Genomic DNA, 14,795 nt, shown 5'->3' with positions numbered 1-14,795 from the left:
AGCATTGTCATTTTCGGGGTTGACCTCCTAGGCTAAGTGATACACAGAGCTGTAAAGTGGAAAGGGGTGAAGATAACAGAGAAAGAGCAGAAAAGGGCGACAGAGCCCACATGAAAGCTGCAGACTTATCTCAACCCTGAGAGTGGTTTCTGCGCTTTCTTCTCTCCCAGGTTCCAGGACCGTAGCCTCTTTTCTTCTGTCGCCTCACATAGGTGGTTCTATCCGGATACCACTGGTCTTTCACAGTGAAGCTAATAGCTTAAGTCTCCAACACCCTTCACTTGCATTAAGTCCCTCCCAAAGATTACACCTAATTTTGTATTTGTAATTTGTATCCTTTTTACTAAAGAGAAACGCTAAAAACTTTACAAGCTTCATGCCCTATAGAAGCTGGGAGGGTGATAGTGGTCATGGCTCCAGGAATCCCAGATGTGAGCTTTTCTCTTCCACCCAACCACCCTGGACCCCAGTTTCCCTATCTGTACAAGAGGTGCTAACAAGACGGTCTTGTCCTAGGTTCCCTTTTCTTTTCTCCTCAGATGCATTCATTTCTCTATATTCTAACAAAGCAATATGCTGTTACCTAGCATGTGGCTGCCAAGGCTTGCTTTGCATATTGGCTTTTCAAAGATGCTAAAACGGGCCTGAAAAACACATAGCAAAAATATAAGTCAGTTCGTCACTGTACACTGGCTAATAAGGGCACAGAAAAGAAGAGCAAAGCTTTTGCGATGAAGCCTGAGACCAATGCTCAAAATTATAACCTAAAGATTGACTGCATTAAGATCAACCAGAGCCGTATTATGGGGTCAGGGGGTCATGGGCTTGGGTCCCACCAGGGTCTGCCACTCTTTGTATGTATCTTTGGGCAAGTCATTAAACATCTCTAGGCTTCTTTTCTGACAAGCTAAGCAAGGGGCCTGGACCAGAGGATCTCTAAGGACCACTCTGTCTCTTTCTTCTTTTGAGTTTGAGAGTTATTCGCTGCAATAATTTGTACCCCCTCTGTCTCTTAACATGTTCGCTTCCTTCTGCCTCTCTTGCTGGTGCCACTCAGCCTCACAACTCGACCAGACTCTCTTTCTTTCTCTTGCCACGCTGAGCTAACCTAGGTTAAGCCACTGAACTGAGGAGGGGGAAGACAGGGAAAGAGCAAAGGAGAGCACAGAGAAGGGAAAGGCAAGGCAGGGAGTCTGGCGGAGCGGAGTCGTGGTGCAGGGTCAGAGGCGGCTCGCACCCTGGCTCAAACGTGGACCAGAGGCCACAGCTGGGTCTGCATCAGGCTTGTTTCTAGGGCGATTAGCTCAGGCCAGCCTGAAGCTATCCCACAGACTTCCTAGAAAAGGGTCCTCACAGACCCACTCCTGCTGGAGCTCAAGTCTCCAGCCAGATAAAGAAGAAAGAATATGAGTTGCACCAGCTAATCTGAGGCTTTGGGTGACCCACTCTCGGACCACAGCATGACACTGCTTCCCTTTAACTTTTTCTGGAGACTGTCCAACCCTGAGAGAAGGTAAATAGCACATCAGATTAGTGGAAGCCATCCCTTATTCCACCGTTATTAAGAGGGTTCTGTTTTAATATCTGCAACACTAGCTGGAAATCCTGGCAAGACCAGGCACTCAATAAATACCTGGTACACTGAGCTGACTTTTCCCCATTTCCCACGCTAAGAGCGCTGGATCCTGCTGGACTTCAGACCTCGCACAGACGTCTACTTTCCATCTCTCCCTGTCTCCAGCCACCTGCTTTCTCCTGCCAGCTTCATCTTCCTGACACACTGTGCCTGTCACAGTCCTCTCTGTCCAGCGACTGATGGAGACACGCATGGAATCGAAGGTCGTTAGCCTTCCATTCACCTCCCTCTGTCACCAGCTGCTCCTTAGCTTTCCAGCCCCATGTTTCACAAACAGCCTACTCGACTGGGTTTCAATGTGAAATCTGCTTCATCCAATCACTGAACATGCATTGTATTTAGTGCTCACCATGTGACAGGCACTGGGCCAGATCCTTCTGCATATGGCATAAGAACCCTGAAAACCAGGTACGCTCACCCCATCTCGCAGTTGTAGAAACAGACTGCAAGCCCAAGGGTAACTTGCCCAAGGGCCCAGCACATCTAGTGGCACAGTCAGAATTCGGAACCCAGGTTTCCAGGTTCAAGTCCACCACCCAACCACACTGCACATCAATGAAGTGCCTGGGGACAGAGGCTCCTGGAACAAGACTCGTACCTCCACAAGTTCAACAGGTCCTCAAATACACACACACACACACACACACACATTCCCAAACTGCTCCAGACCCATCTAGGCCCAGAAAGCACCCCATCTTCCTCAATGGACTGCCCACCCCACATTGTCCATAGTGTCTTGCACAATGTGCCACACTCTGGTTTTGGCCAAGGGGATCATTCCGGACTTGGGACTCCTGCCTTAGGTTTTTTACCTGACTTTGCTGTGCTGAGTCATGCATTCATTTGCCAACTGAACCCTCTGATCATCCATCTCACCACCTCGTGGACCAAATACATACTCCCCGCATTAGTTTTATTATTAGCCAACATTTACAGACTGCTTCCTATGAACTGAGCGCTACACTAAACATTTACATGAATTATCTCTGTTAATCTTCATAATTCTCTAAGGTACGTTCTATTACTGTAGTCGTTTTATAGGTGAGGATACGAAGCCTTAGCCAGGTGAAGTAACTTGCCCAAAGTCACAAAGGGTTAGAGCCAGTACTTGAACCCAGGCAGCACCATCAACTCTCAGATCTACAGCCTCTTCTCATTTGGTCCCCTTGACCAACACACACACACACACAGAACTACCCCATCTGGTCCTGAGATGAGTAAAGCCAAACCAAGAATCCATTCATTCACCCCTCCACCTAACTCACAAGCATCCCCACTCCTGCCAAATCTCCTGAGAGCTACTTTCCAGTCACAGTGATCAAGAGAAGAGCAGATCTGAACTGAAGGGTTTAGGGTAACACCCCCCCCCGCCACCCACCCAGCCTGTCTTCCCACTGGGCACTGCCTTCTTAGACCCGTGCTCTTCAGGCCTCAAAGCTCTTAGCAGAATTCCTGCCTCCCAGACCTGGAGTAAAGGGAGAAAAAGTTCATGGGAAACTTCTAGAGGGCCAGCCACTTCAAACATATCAGCCATCCAGCCTGCTATCTGTTCCCATACAGGCTTTGCTCGGGCCACTGGGGCAGGAGGCATAAAGCAGAAAGGATTAAAACCCGGACCTTGGCAATAACTATGCCTGGGTTCAAAGTACCCCGATTTTTCATCTGTCAACCAAAATAATCATATCTACTTCAGAATGTTGTTGTGAAGACTAAACAAGATAATGCATAGTAAATGTTCAGCCCGTAATAAGGTGGTAGTTATTATCATTGTCTTACCCTCTCAGCCTCAGGGATGTGCTTCCCAACTTTACCACTGATACTTCCAAGACGTAATACAAAGAGCAGCTCCCCCAATCCCTGACCAGGTGAGTTCCGTTAAGCAGAGCCAGCACTGACTGAGCATCTTCCATATGCTGAGCACTAAGGGCAGGGACTGAGGACACAAAAATGAATAAGACATGCCCCTGAACTTCAGGAGTTCACAGCCTCAAGGAAGACAGGAAAGAAACAGCTTACTTCAATGCCACACGGCAGGTGCAGTGACAGAGCATGCTGCCAGAGGGAGCAGGGGAAGCCAGTCAGATCACAGGGGACTGTGGGGGCCAGGGCAAGGAGTCGGAACTGAATTCTAAAGGCAGTGAGAAGCCACTGAAAAGCTTTAAGCAGAGGAGGCAAATGCACAGACTTATGCTTTAAAAAGGGATCACTTTAGAAGAGATGTGAGGAAAGAAGTTAGGAAGGTATGAACAATTCAATTAAGATGTAATACCTTGGACAAGACAGTGCAAGGGAGACAAAGGGATAGATCTCAAAGATGTCTAGATAATGAACAGCAAAGGCCATGGCATAGAACACTGTCTAATCCCTCAATGTTCAGAGATTGAGGGAGAGGGAGATGGAGAGGGAGGTGACGCACAGGCCTTTACATCCATCACTTTAAAAATCAACTCTCGGGACTTCCCTGGCTGTTCAGTGGTTAAGACTCCGCGCTTCCACTTCAGGGGGCATGGGTTCGATCCCTGGTCGGGGAACTAAGATCCTGCATGCCGCATGGTGCGGCCAAAATATATAAATAAAAATTTTTTAAAATAAAAATCAACTGTCTCTTAAGACACTCATAGCAATTTAGCTTGCACTAACATTTACTGACCACTTGACTGCCAGGCACTGCCTTAGGTACTTGGAGGGTTCCAGTGACAAATCAGCTGAGAGAGAAGTATCAGCAAAGACCAGCATAGGGGAAAGACACAAGCACAGAGCCTCGGGAATGGTGACCTTTGTCTAGAAGGTGGGGTAAAAGGAGTAAGATGCAGGGGACCAGGCTCGAAACTCAGGCTGGGCCAGACTGTGCAGGACCTAGCCTAAGGAGTTTGAACTCTGAGTGGTGGACACGGGGAGCCATTGAAGGTTTTAAACAGAAAGAGGATCACAGCTGAGCCTTAACAGATCCCTCTCACAGAGATGAAACAAGCGCTCTCATTTTGGAATCCCTGGAGACAAGTGCCTCACGTTTTCCATCTGATTACCTTTTTCATGCCTAACACAGTACCCATTATTTAGGAAGTAGTCCACAAATACATGTTAGGGGCATAAACACTCATGTACAGTCTTGCAAACACAAAGAAAATGCATTGCCGGTATGATATGAGACTGGTCAAGCTAAATAAATTTTTTAAATAAAATAAAGTAAATAAATCAAGGTTCTCTAAGGGTCCTTGACCACATTCAAAACTTGGCCACCGGCCTTTTCATCCAGGAGCAAACAGCCCTGGGCAAGAGTTCTGAAATATCTCTGAGGAGCTACTCCAGGCCTCTAGTCACTCATTCCTAAGCAGATTGAATACTTCAGGGGCTGGATACAAGGAGCTCAGTACAGGATGAAGGATACAGCTGTGGGCCTGCCAGGGTGAAGGGGAGCAGTACCTTTTGCTGAGCACTTGCCACCTGCCAGCCGCCATGCTGCCTTTTTCACGTGTACCCATGTACGTGAAGAGGGGGTAACTAGCCAGTTTGGATTCCCCCACCAACCCCGAACCCCATCTGCCTCACTAGCCTCTGCCCTTTGGCTCAGGACTCCCGGGTGTTGGACCCTGCTCTCTTGCTATTGTGTGAGGCTATGAGTTGATTCTCTCTCCCTCTGGGGGGCTCATTCCCCCCTGTTATAATGCCAGAAAACCCTCCTACCCCTCTCTATAAAGATGAGAGAAATCCAAGGGACAGTAAAAACCTCATGGTTGAGTGATCATTACAGAGCAAAGGCCCTGGGTGCAAGTAGCTTCCTGATAAATGCCTAAGTATGGTTGGTTGGTTTGTTTTTAAGGGGCAGCCACTTCAATTCCATACCTACATTGAATATTTACTATAGCTAATGATCAGCAGGGAGAGGATAAAGAAAGAAAGAAAAAACGAAACCTGCAGATATCACAGAATCCAGAAATCTATTTGGCTTCAGCATATATGAGTTTTTCAGAAATAGAATTACCTACTTACATTGGTTTGATTCAATATTAACAGGAGTTCATACTATCTGAGTCCTCACTCTGTTCATGGAAAACCTCCATGGGTGGGACGGGGTGGGAAGAGGAGTGTCCAGGATTCAAAATCCACTACAAATACCAAAGAAGATTTTTTGCGCACAGATGGTTAGGAATTGGCTGTAACATCTTCTCGATTAAGCTGGCATACCAAAATAAACTTCTGAGATCATTACTTTTAAAATAGTGCACTGTAATGTTTCCATTCAGCTTCCTGCCTGGTGACCTTTGCTCATGACCCCCACACCGCCCAGGCCTACCTGCTGGGCTGCCTCATGGAAGAGTTCCTGCACTTGAGACATCTGGGCCATTCTCCGGAAAGGGGGGTCCTGGTAGTCTGGGTGGGGAGACCCCTCTGGAAGGTAAACAGGATTCTGGGTCAGGCTGGCTCCTCCTTCCCTGGATCCTTATGGCCCATCCTTCCTCTATACCAGACAAGGCCCTGGCTGAGGGAGGGACCTTACCTTGTTCTGCCTCATCTGGAAACACCTCCTTCCCTCTTTGGTACCCAGATAGATCCCACCCATTCTTCAGAGCCTCCCTGTGCTCAAATGTTGCTGTTCTTTGAAAGCCACCGCTGCCTGCAGCTCTCTGTTTCTCCCCGAGCTCCTTCAATACGGGGGTCAGAGCCAACTGCCTAGCTGCCCAGCCCCTGAGGACAGTTTTACACTCCTCTCCATCCTCGTGAACCCCTTTGTCCAGGGCAAGGGCACCATCGGCTCACTAGGACCGGTTGCAGGTGGTGAAAGACTTACCAAGACCCGCTCCGGAGCCGCAGCACCGACCCTTCGCGTCTGAGTCAGCGCTGGGACCCGCGTCCCTCAGGCACCCCTACTTACGGGAACCCCATACAACGCAGCGCACGCCCCCTCCAGCCTCGGCCCCGCCCGTACCGAGTTCTCAGGAACCCCTGGGCCCGGCGGGAGGCTCGTGTCCCAGTGGCCGTGTGTAGACGCGCCAGGGGACGGCGAGGGGGTCTACCTGAGCAGGCGGGCAAAGGTGACCCAAGCCGGCCCCCTGACTACAGGACAGAGCTCCCCGAGGAGAGGAGCCGCCCCGAGACCACCCTGCACATGCCCACCCACCAGCCGCTTGGCGTCCGCCCTCACCGGTTCCCGGGACGCCCGCTCCTAGCGCTGGGCCCGCCCAGTCCCCGCCCCGCCGCCACGTGGCTGACCAGGTGTGCGCTGCGCGGGTCCCAGCTGTCCCGCTGACGAGGCATCCCGCCCGGGCTCGGGCACCTGGGCCACGACTCTCGGGTCCAGGTGGAGAAGGACGGGGCTGCAGACACTTCCCCTCCCCAAGGGTGGTGCCCGTGCACCCGCCGCCGCCCAGGAGGGCTCCCAGAAGAAGGGAACAGCAATCTTAACACGGGTGGGAAGGGACTGGGCGGGGGCGGGGGTGAGGGTGCGGGGGTGGACTAGGGGGAGGGTCCGCATGCTCTCAAACGTAACAGCCACTGCCTCCACCGCCCTCGACAGCTCGCTCACCGCACCCCCGCTGAGGTGCCCAGCCCTGGGATTAGGGGGACAGGACGCGAGCCTACTCACTGCAGTTGCTTCTAAGGACCTGCGCGTCACACAGCACGCAGGAGTGAGAAAGGCTGGGGAGCGGGGGAGCCCGCGGCTCCCACTGGTCCGCAGCCCCCTAGACAGGTGCAGAAGCGTCTGAACAGGAGACCGTGACTGCGCTCCGGGGATGCCAAAGTGCAGCGGCCACGCGACCAGGTGACCCTCAGACTCGCAGGAAGTGGAATTCTTTTGCCAAGAAAGTGCCCTCGGGCATGCTGAGGTGTGGGGAGGAATTACCCTCGTCACCTTCAGCAATTCCCAGAACCGGCTTGGAGGGGCGGGGAGTGAAGTTAAGGTTTCCAGGGTCCCCGGCTTGCAGGGAAAAAAAGAAATTAACATACAGAGAGATTAAATTATCGCTATTTCCAATCTGGCATATTTCCTAAGCCTGAAATAACTTGCTAGGCCTCCATCTGGGCTTCTGAGAAACAGAAGGGCAGCTGGGAGTACTTCCCACGCCCACATGAGCCTTTGTGTGAAAATCCCTAAAAATAGAGGTTGTTCTTTTAAAAACAAAAGGGAAGGCAAAGCCATGGGAACAGTGACAGAGCCCCAACCTCTCCTGCTCCAGCAAAGGGTTTTTTGTTTTTTGTGGGGTTTTTGGTGTGGAAATATATATAACATAAAATGTGCCATTTAAACCATTTTTAAGTGTACAATTCAGTAGCGTTATTTATATTCACCATGTGGTGCAGCCATAACCGCTATTTCCAAAACTTTTTCATCACCCCAAACTGAGACTCTGTACCCCTAAGCAATAAGTCCCCGCACCCCTCTACTCCCAGACAGTGGTAACCTCTAATCTATTTTCTGTCTCTGTAAATTTGCTTCTTCAAGCCTATTTCACATAAGTGAAATCAGATAATATTTGTCCTTTTTAAGTCTGGCTTATTTCACTTAGCTTCATGTCCTCAAAGTTCATCCATGTTGTGGCATGTGTCAAAACTTCATTCCTAGCAAAGAAGTTTTTAATAACCCATCTCTGTAAGAGGAAAGAACCCCAGGATAAATTACAGATTAGCCACCTGTGAACAAAGCATGGCTAGGTGGGCATATTACTGGAATCCACTATATGTCCATGTATTACATCTGTACAGAGAGTAGTAGTGCCATCTTTATTATTCACTTTGGGGTCACACATGACACTGTTTTTTTGCCTCAAGCTGGTTTCCAGTTTGCTGTCACCTTCTGATGAGCCTCTCTCAAAGTGTCAATGTGAACTTTGAAGAATCCACATTCAATTCCATATCAGCCTGAGCTAAAAACATTAAAAAAGGAAATCAACCCCTCTGTTCATAACCACCTACTTCCTGTCACTCATCATTTTCTAAACAAATGAAAAGTTCCCTTTGAAACTTATGAGCATCTTCTACACCTAAGAACAAATGTTTGATTCTTTGCTTCATGTTAAGGCTAGAGAAGCCTGTCCATTTGCAAAGAAAAAAAGTGTACCCTGCTTAATGTAGATTTATAAAAATGATACTAACTGTAAACAAACAAAAAACCACTCTTAATATATCAAGAAATAGCATACTGCATAACCTTTGAACAGAACAATTCCATTTTTAAGATACTACCCTACATGACCTAGTACAAAGATGTTCACTGCATCATTACTTTGTAATAGTTTTTTAAAATTGTAACATCCTAACTGTCTACTAATAGAAGACTGATTACCTAAGTTATGGTACAGCCATACTATGACAACCAGCACTAGAAAGAATTAGGTGTTTTTATATGTACTAACATGAAACTTGGTTCATCACATAATAATGAGTAAAAACAGCAAGTTGTAGAATAATGTTCTTCTTTAAAAAGTGCATATATGTATATAGTTTGTATGGAAAAATACACATCAATTTGTTAATAGTGGTTATCTCTAGGGAGGGGGATTGAGATAGTGAGTAAAATGGGAGAGGAAATCTAGTTTAATGTACAAATTCTGGATTTTTATTGAATTTTTCTTCTTACAATGAGCACATGTTATTTTTGGAATCTGAAAAAAAATGAGTAAGAAAATTAAGACAAACAATGTAGTGCAGATTGCATTTTCCAAAGATAACTGCACTAACATATTCCATCCCATATGCTCTTCTTGCAATACGACATTGACATTCCTTCAAAAAGAGATGGGAGTCTGTGTTCCCTCCGCTTGAGCCAGAACGCATCTTTGTAAGTGCCTCAACCAATAGGAGAAATGGAAGAAATGACACTGTTTGACTTCCTAGGTTAGGTCATAAAGGCAGTGGGGAGTCCATCTGGCTTCCTTGCTCTCGGAGCACTTACCCTTGGAATTCAGCCACCATGTTGTGAGGAAGCCCAGGCCACATGGGGAAGCCACATGTTCCACCAGTAGCCAGCATCAACTGCCAGACATGTGAGTGAAACAAGCCTTTAGACAATGATTCAAGTCCCCAGCCTTAGATTCTTCCAGCTGAGGTCCCAGACACTGCAGAGCAAAGACAAGCAGCCCTTGCTGGTATCTGTCTGAATTCCTGACCACAGAAACCATGAGAGATAATAAATTATTGTTGTTTTAAGCCACTAAGTTTTGGGGTAATCTGTTATTCAGCAATAGATAGCAAATACATAGTACATCTAACCAAGGTAAAAAATATTTTGTTTCCTTTCATAGTATTTTTAGTCATTTCAAATCGTTCAAAATTACTATTATTGCAGTACCATTATATAAAAAAAAATCATAATGTTGTTCTTAAACTCACCTCTTTTTTTCTATTCAGGAACCACTCCAGCTAGAGCTGAAGCCCACAATAGTGAGGTTGTTGCTCTGTGTGTCTTACCCTGCTCAGCTGCAGACAGAAGATCCTTCATTGCATTCCTTTCCAGTGGTTGGTGCTGGGAATTGCCTTCTGTGTGAAAACTGGAGAAGAGACCATGTCTTGAAAAATGATCTCATTTGTCAGAAAGTCTGAACCCTGGGGAGGGATCAGAGCGTGGACAAAGTCCAAGAAATAGAAATGTGAAAACAGTTTGAAAACATTAGATCAGAATGTAAATATGTATAATTACAAAAACATATCTCACAGCCTATGCCGTAGAACCAGAGTCAGAAGGGCCACAAAGAGTGGGTCAGCTAGTCTGGTGGTCCTCTCCTAGGCTGTACTTTACAATCACCTGGTGTAGTTTAAGGAAATACCCGAGTCTGGGGTGGGGCCTGGACATCAGTATTTTCTTTAAACTCCTCAGGTGATTCTAAGGTACAGCCAAGGTTGAAGACTACGGAATTTCTAGCTCAATCTTTTTTTTGTTTCTTTTTTTTCCCCTTCTTTAAAATACCTGAGAGAGAGCATACATCCTGTCCACATTGGTGTCTTACTCCAGTTATAATCTTCAAGGACAAGGAGAAAGCATGAAATATATCACTCAGAGAACACAGGTAATATAAAATACGTATATTTTTTTCTTTTTAGTTGGTCATTATGATGCACCTCCCTGGGGCATGCCTGCCTATCTAAAAAATCACAGATATTCTGCACACAGAAAAGCTTGCTGGCTCTGAGGAGACAGTCAGGATTTGAACCTAAACCAGGTTTAGTTCCAATACCAGCCTCTCTCCTGTACACAATACAACTTCTCTAATCCAGGTGAAGAGATGAGGCAGAAAAAGATTTTCCTTCTTCCTGGACTTTAAAATGCTTTTCCAAGAACCCCAGACCCAAAAAGGAAGTCAGTCAGAAGGGCTGTCAGGTGTTACTGGGAGTTGGAAGGGCGTGAATCAGGAGATGCAAACCTGATGGAGGTACCAGCCCCTCACACAGCCTGAGAGCTCTCCATTCCCAGAGAGGTGGGGAAAGGACCCTGGGAAGACAAGCCTTGCTCTGGCTTCCCTGGTTGGGCTCAGCGGGGAGGGAGGGGCCGACAATGTCCTGCTGCCGGTGTCCCCAGCTCCTGTTGAGCAGGTTTCTCCTCCAGGATCTAAGCTATTTGTTGACTCTGGGGGTTTGCCCTCAGACAAGAGAAAGTCATTCTCCCTCTATCAGCCACCTGGCATCTGGCATGAGCCAGGACCTGGTGGGACCATGAGAAAATATGGGTTGCAGAGAGAAGCCTAATGAACAGGGTACAGTTTATTTTATGGATGACGGTGGCAGCCTTACTGAACTGCGACAACAGTGCAATTAGCATTCAGCCTTTGTTTGAGTATCATATACGTTAAGACCCAATCACAGACCTTCAAGAGTCTAGATGAGAAAATTTAGGTCTGAATTTGAGTCCCGGATCTTCTCTTCCACTATGTGACCTTGTCCAAGGTGTTTAATGTGTCTCAGCCTCAGTGTCATTTGTTAACACAGGGTTAATGATAAGACCTGTCAAGCCTACCTGGCAGAGTTGTTATGAACCCTCTAGAATTTGCTGGGGACTGAAATCCAACTCAGCTATCTGTTGTGTTCAAAATCCACTCTCTTTCCTCCCATTTTGAAATTCACATGACCAGTTTTCTGGTCCCACAGCTGCTATCCACAGAGCCTCAAACTCCCTGGCAGTGCTTCTTCTACACCACCTGCAAGCTCTCTTGGCATCCTCAGGTGTAACTCATAGGGCCTGGATGCCCTCTTTTAACTATATTCTCCAGACATCTGTTGATCACCAAACTGTGCCCAGTGCTGATATACAATGGGGAGCAAGATGGCTCTGGACAGGCAGGAAATCAAATCAAATTCCCACACTAATAAGCAGATCATTACAAACAGCCAACCATGCTAGGAAAGAACTGTACAGGGTGGTCCAAGACTCAGGGTGGCACAAGGGGGAGGGTGGTTATGACCTGATCAGGGAGACCAGGATAGGCTTTTCTGAGAAAGTGATGCTGCAGCTGAAATTGGGGTGGGGAGGTTAATAGAGAAAACTGTGTCAGTGGCAGAAAGGGTCATAACCAAGTATGAGAGGCTGAAAGCAGTTCAGTAGTGAAAGCAGAGGGCAGAGGATGAGAGGCTCACTGCGGGTGAGGCGTGGGCTAATGGCTACGGAAAACCATGAGGGCCAAGGTGAGAGCTTAGTATTTACCCAAGTAGCAACTGAGACACTTCTGAAGGTTTTGTGCATGGCGTTAATCTAGAGAAAGTACTGGAGGCCATCAAGACTCATTGTGCAGAAACTTGAAGGAGCCTGGGCAAGACTTGAAGGTAGCTTGGGCTGTGGTAGTGATGAAGGGAGGGGGGGGTTCAAAAGGATTTGAGAAATATTAACAAGCCCTGCCTCCATGACTTGCCAATCTGATTGATTAGATCATAGAACATTTATTGGGCCACACCCAGCAGTGAGTGAGGTCATTTTCCATTAACAGGTCACACATGTGGACCTGGTTCTTTGTTCCTATGCAACTAGGGTGAGGAAAGGGCTGGGACTCACTTGCTCATTGATGAAGTCCTGGCTGTCCTGTTTCTTACTCTTCTCATGTATTGAGATGTTCTCATTTCTTTGCAGCCAGAGCATTGTTAAGGTGCCAAGGGGAAGGAAATGGCTCTGGGGCCTGTAGTCCTGGCCACGTCCTCTGGCACATTTCTACATGAGGGTATGGGAAACAGGTCTAGCACGTGAGAAGATACCTTGTTTCCTACTAGCCATTGATCCTTGCATGCATCTCCTTTGGGGATTTTGTTAGAAGTCTGTGGTTGAGTGCAGAAACCCATCATTTCCAGGCTCCCTGATCATAGCATCATCTTAACGCCATCAAATCCCCACCACCATTTCTAATATTGTCACTGCTAACGCCTCTTTTACCCCATAACATTGTTCATTCATTCACTCATATCTGCTTATGGGTGAGGCACGGTTCTATATTCTGTGAACAAAATGCCCTCAAGGAGCCTACAAACTAATCCAGGAGTCCCACAGTCTTTTCCTGATAAAGTTTTGAATTCTCCTGAAACATTAATACTAAAAAACATTTATGATAAATAAATCTAACTTGTATGAAAGGCCGGGCACCACATACCATCAGTCCGTTGTTTCTGGTTGATGTATACCTGTTACGGCACATGCCATACAGCCATTCAGGAGGAAGAAAACAAAGGAGGTAGCAGAGAAGAAACAGAAACGGTGAAAGAAAAATAAATGTAAGATGAAAAGGTGAGCGAGCAGACCCATCGCATCCACACAGACACGCGTCCCTCCCTCCCGCCTGGTGAGGCTGGCTACGGTGCTCCAATCTTACTGTCCGTGACTCTGCTCTGGCCACGTGGGCAGCCAGGTCCCTGCTCACAATTAACCAACAGCTTGGGATTCAAAAGTTCAATATATTCTTGCTTTTGTAAGATGATTTTTTTCTTCCTCTGCAAGTCTACTGATTTTGTTTCTCATTCACAGCAACATATGCCGCTCTCCATCCCTCCCAGGGTCTCAGATAATGGAATCATAAATTTACAAAATTTATGTCATTTCCACCTCACTAACTAGTTATTCTTTGCTGGTCAATGAAATCCAGACAGACAGATCCTATCACATCTTCTTTAATCTTTTGAAAGATATTGTCAGCAAGTCAGGAATTTACTCCATGTGCTGCTTTACATGAAATGAAGCTTCCATTTGTCCAGTTCTGCTCTATTTTGCCTTTGTGCTACTTCCAAAATCTAAACTAGGGAATATTTGTTTGTGCTTTTGTAAGTTTACAAATTATCTCAAATGATTTGATAGTCACAGCAACTCGCATAGGGGTTTTTATTATGCCAGTCTTACAGATGAAAAAAACACTGAGACTCAGGAAAGATAAATGACTTGTACAATGTTACACAGAAAGATCAAGGTAGAGCCAGAACTTGAAGGTCTAAGTTCCTTGCTTATTTCACTGCTCCTTAACTGCCCATGCAGAATATTACCAAACTATACGCCTGCTGTCTCACAATCATCCTCAGCAAAATCACACACAGCTTATTTAAAGCTGTCCCATGCAGCACTGGTTATGCTGCCTTTTGAGTGCCATCACCCGCTCCCAAATCCTGAGGGCCAACTCCACAAACTGCACGGGACAACTGCTCTCAGCCAAGGCCTCCTGTGGAGCCCTAAGTTGTTCTGAACTCATTTACTCAGTTGTGTCCTCTTCCTAACATTTAATTTTGTGCTCTAGCAATCAGTCTTAACCCTCATATTGCCACTGACAAAAGCTACAAGATAGTGCTGGAGTTCCCACAAAGAAACAAAGGAAAACTACTGTATTGGAGGTTTAAAGATAAATTTTACAGCGGCCTAAACACCTTGAAGGAAATGGCTAAGGAAAAGAGAATACCGGATAATTAGAAGCTAGTGGAAGTTATTTGACATAAAGAGTATCATAATCACATCTGGGAGTACTGACTAGTAGTGTATGATTTCAATATATTTAAAATAATATTAATACAGTTTCATGAAGACTGTGCTAGAATGACTAAAAGCATTGGTTCTCCTACTTCTGGGAAAGAATCCTCCAGCATCCATTTCCAAACCCCCAACGAGGGGTAGGTGATTCTCTCGTGCATTTTTACCCTCAGGTTTGTGAATCCCTACAGAGTATTAATCTTCCATTTCTGTAATAGGTCAGTTCCTTCTGAACAAAGCCTA

General features: G+C 46.6%; 1 protein-coding gene across 3 annotated transcripts in view; it reads right to left on the bottom strand.

Annotated features, from left to right (window-relative positions):
- SLC12A8 (solute carrier family 12 member 8) overlaps positions 1–7,330 on the bottom strand; it is a 143,196-nt gene extending 135,866 nt beyond the window's left edge. For 2 of the 3 annotated variants that reach the window (XM_007182778.3, XM_007182781.3), the window contains exons 1-2: positions 7,221–7,330; positions 5,931–6,025 (exon numbers count right to left, since the gene is read on the bottom strand). In XM_007182778.3, coding sequence (XP_007182840.1) covers positions 5,931–5,981 — 51 coding nt within the window. In that variant the 5' untranslated portion in view covers positions 5,982–6,025; positions 7,221–7,330. Of the gene's footprint in view, positions 1–5,930; positions 6,026–6,425; positions 6,486–7,220 lie in introns of those variants that run through there. The other variant, XM_057545957.1, reaches the window with a different exon arrangement.
- Positions 7,331–14,795: the final 7,465 nt, after the last annotated feature.

This window comes from Balaenoptera acutorostrata, chromosome 4 (genome assembly GCF_949987535.1).
Source record: "Balaenoptera acutorostrata chromosome 4, mBalAcu1.1, whole genome shotgun sequence".
Classification (NCBI taxonomy): domain Eukaryota; kingdom Metazoa; phylum Chordata; class Mammalia; order Artiodactyla; family Balaenopteridae; genus Balaenoptera; species Balaenoptera acutorostrata.
Note: the sequence above shows the minus strand (reverse complement) of the source record. Positions and strands in the feature narration are given on the sequence as shown.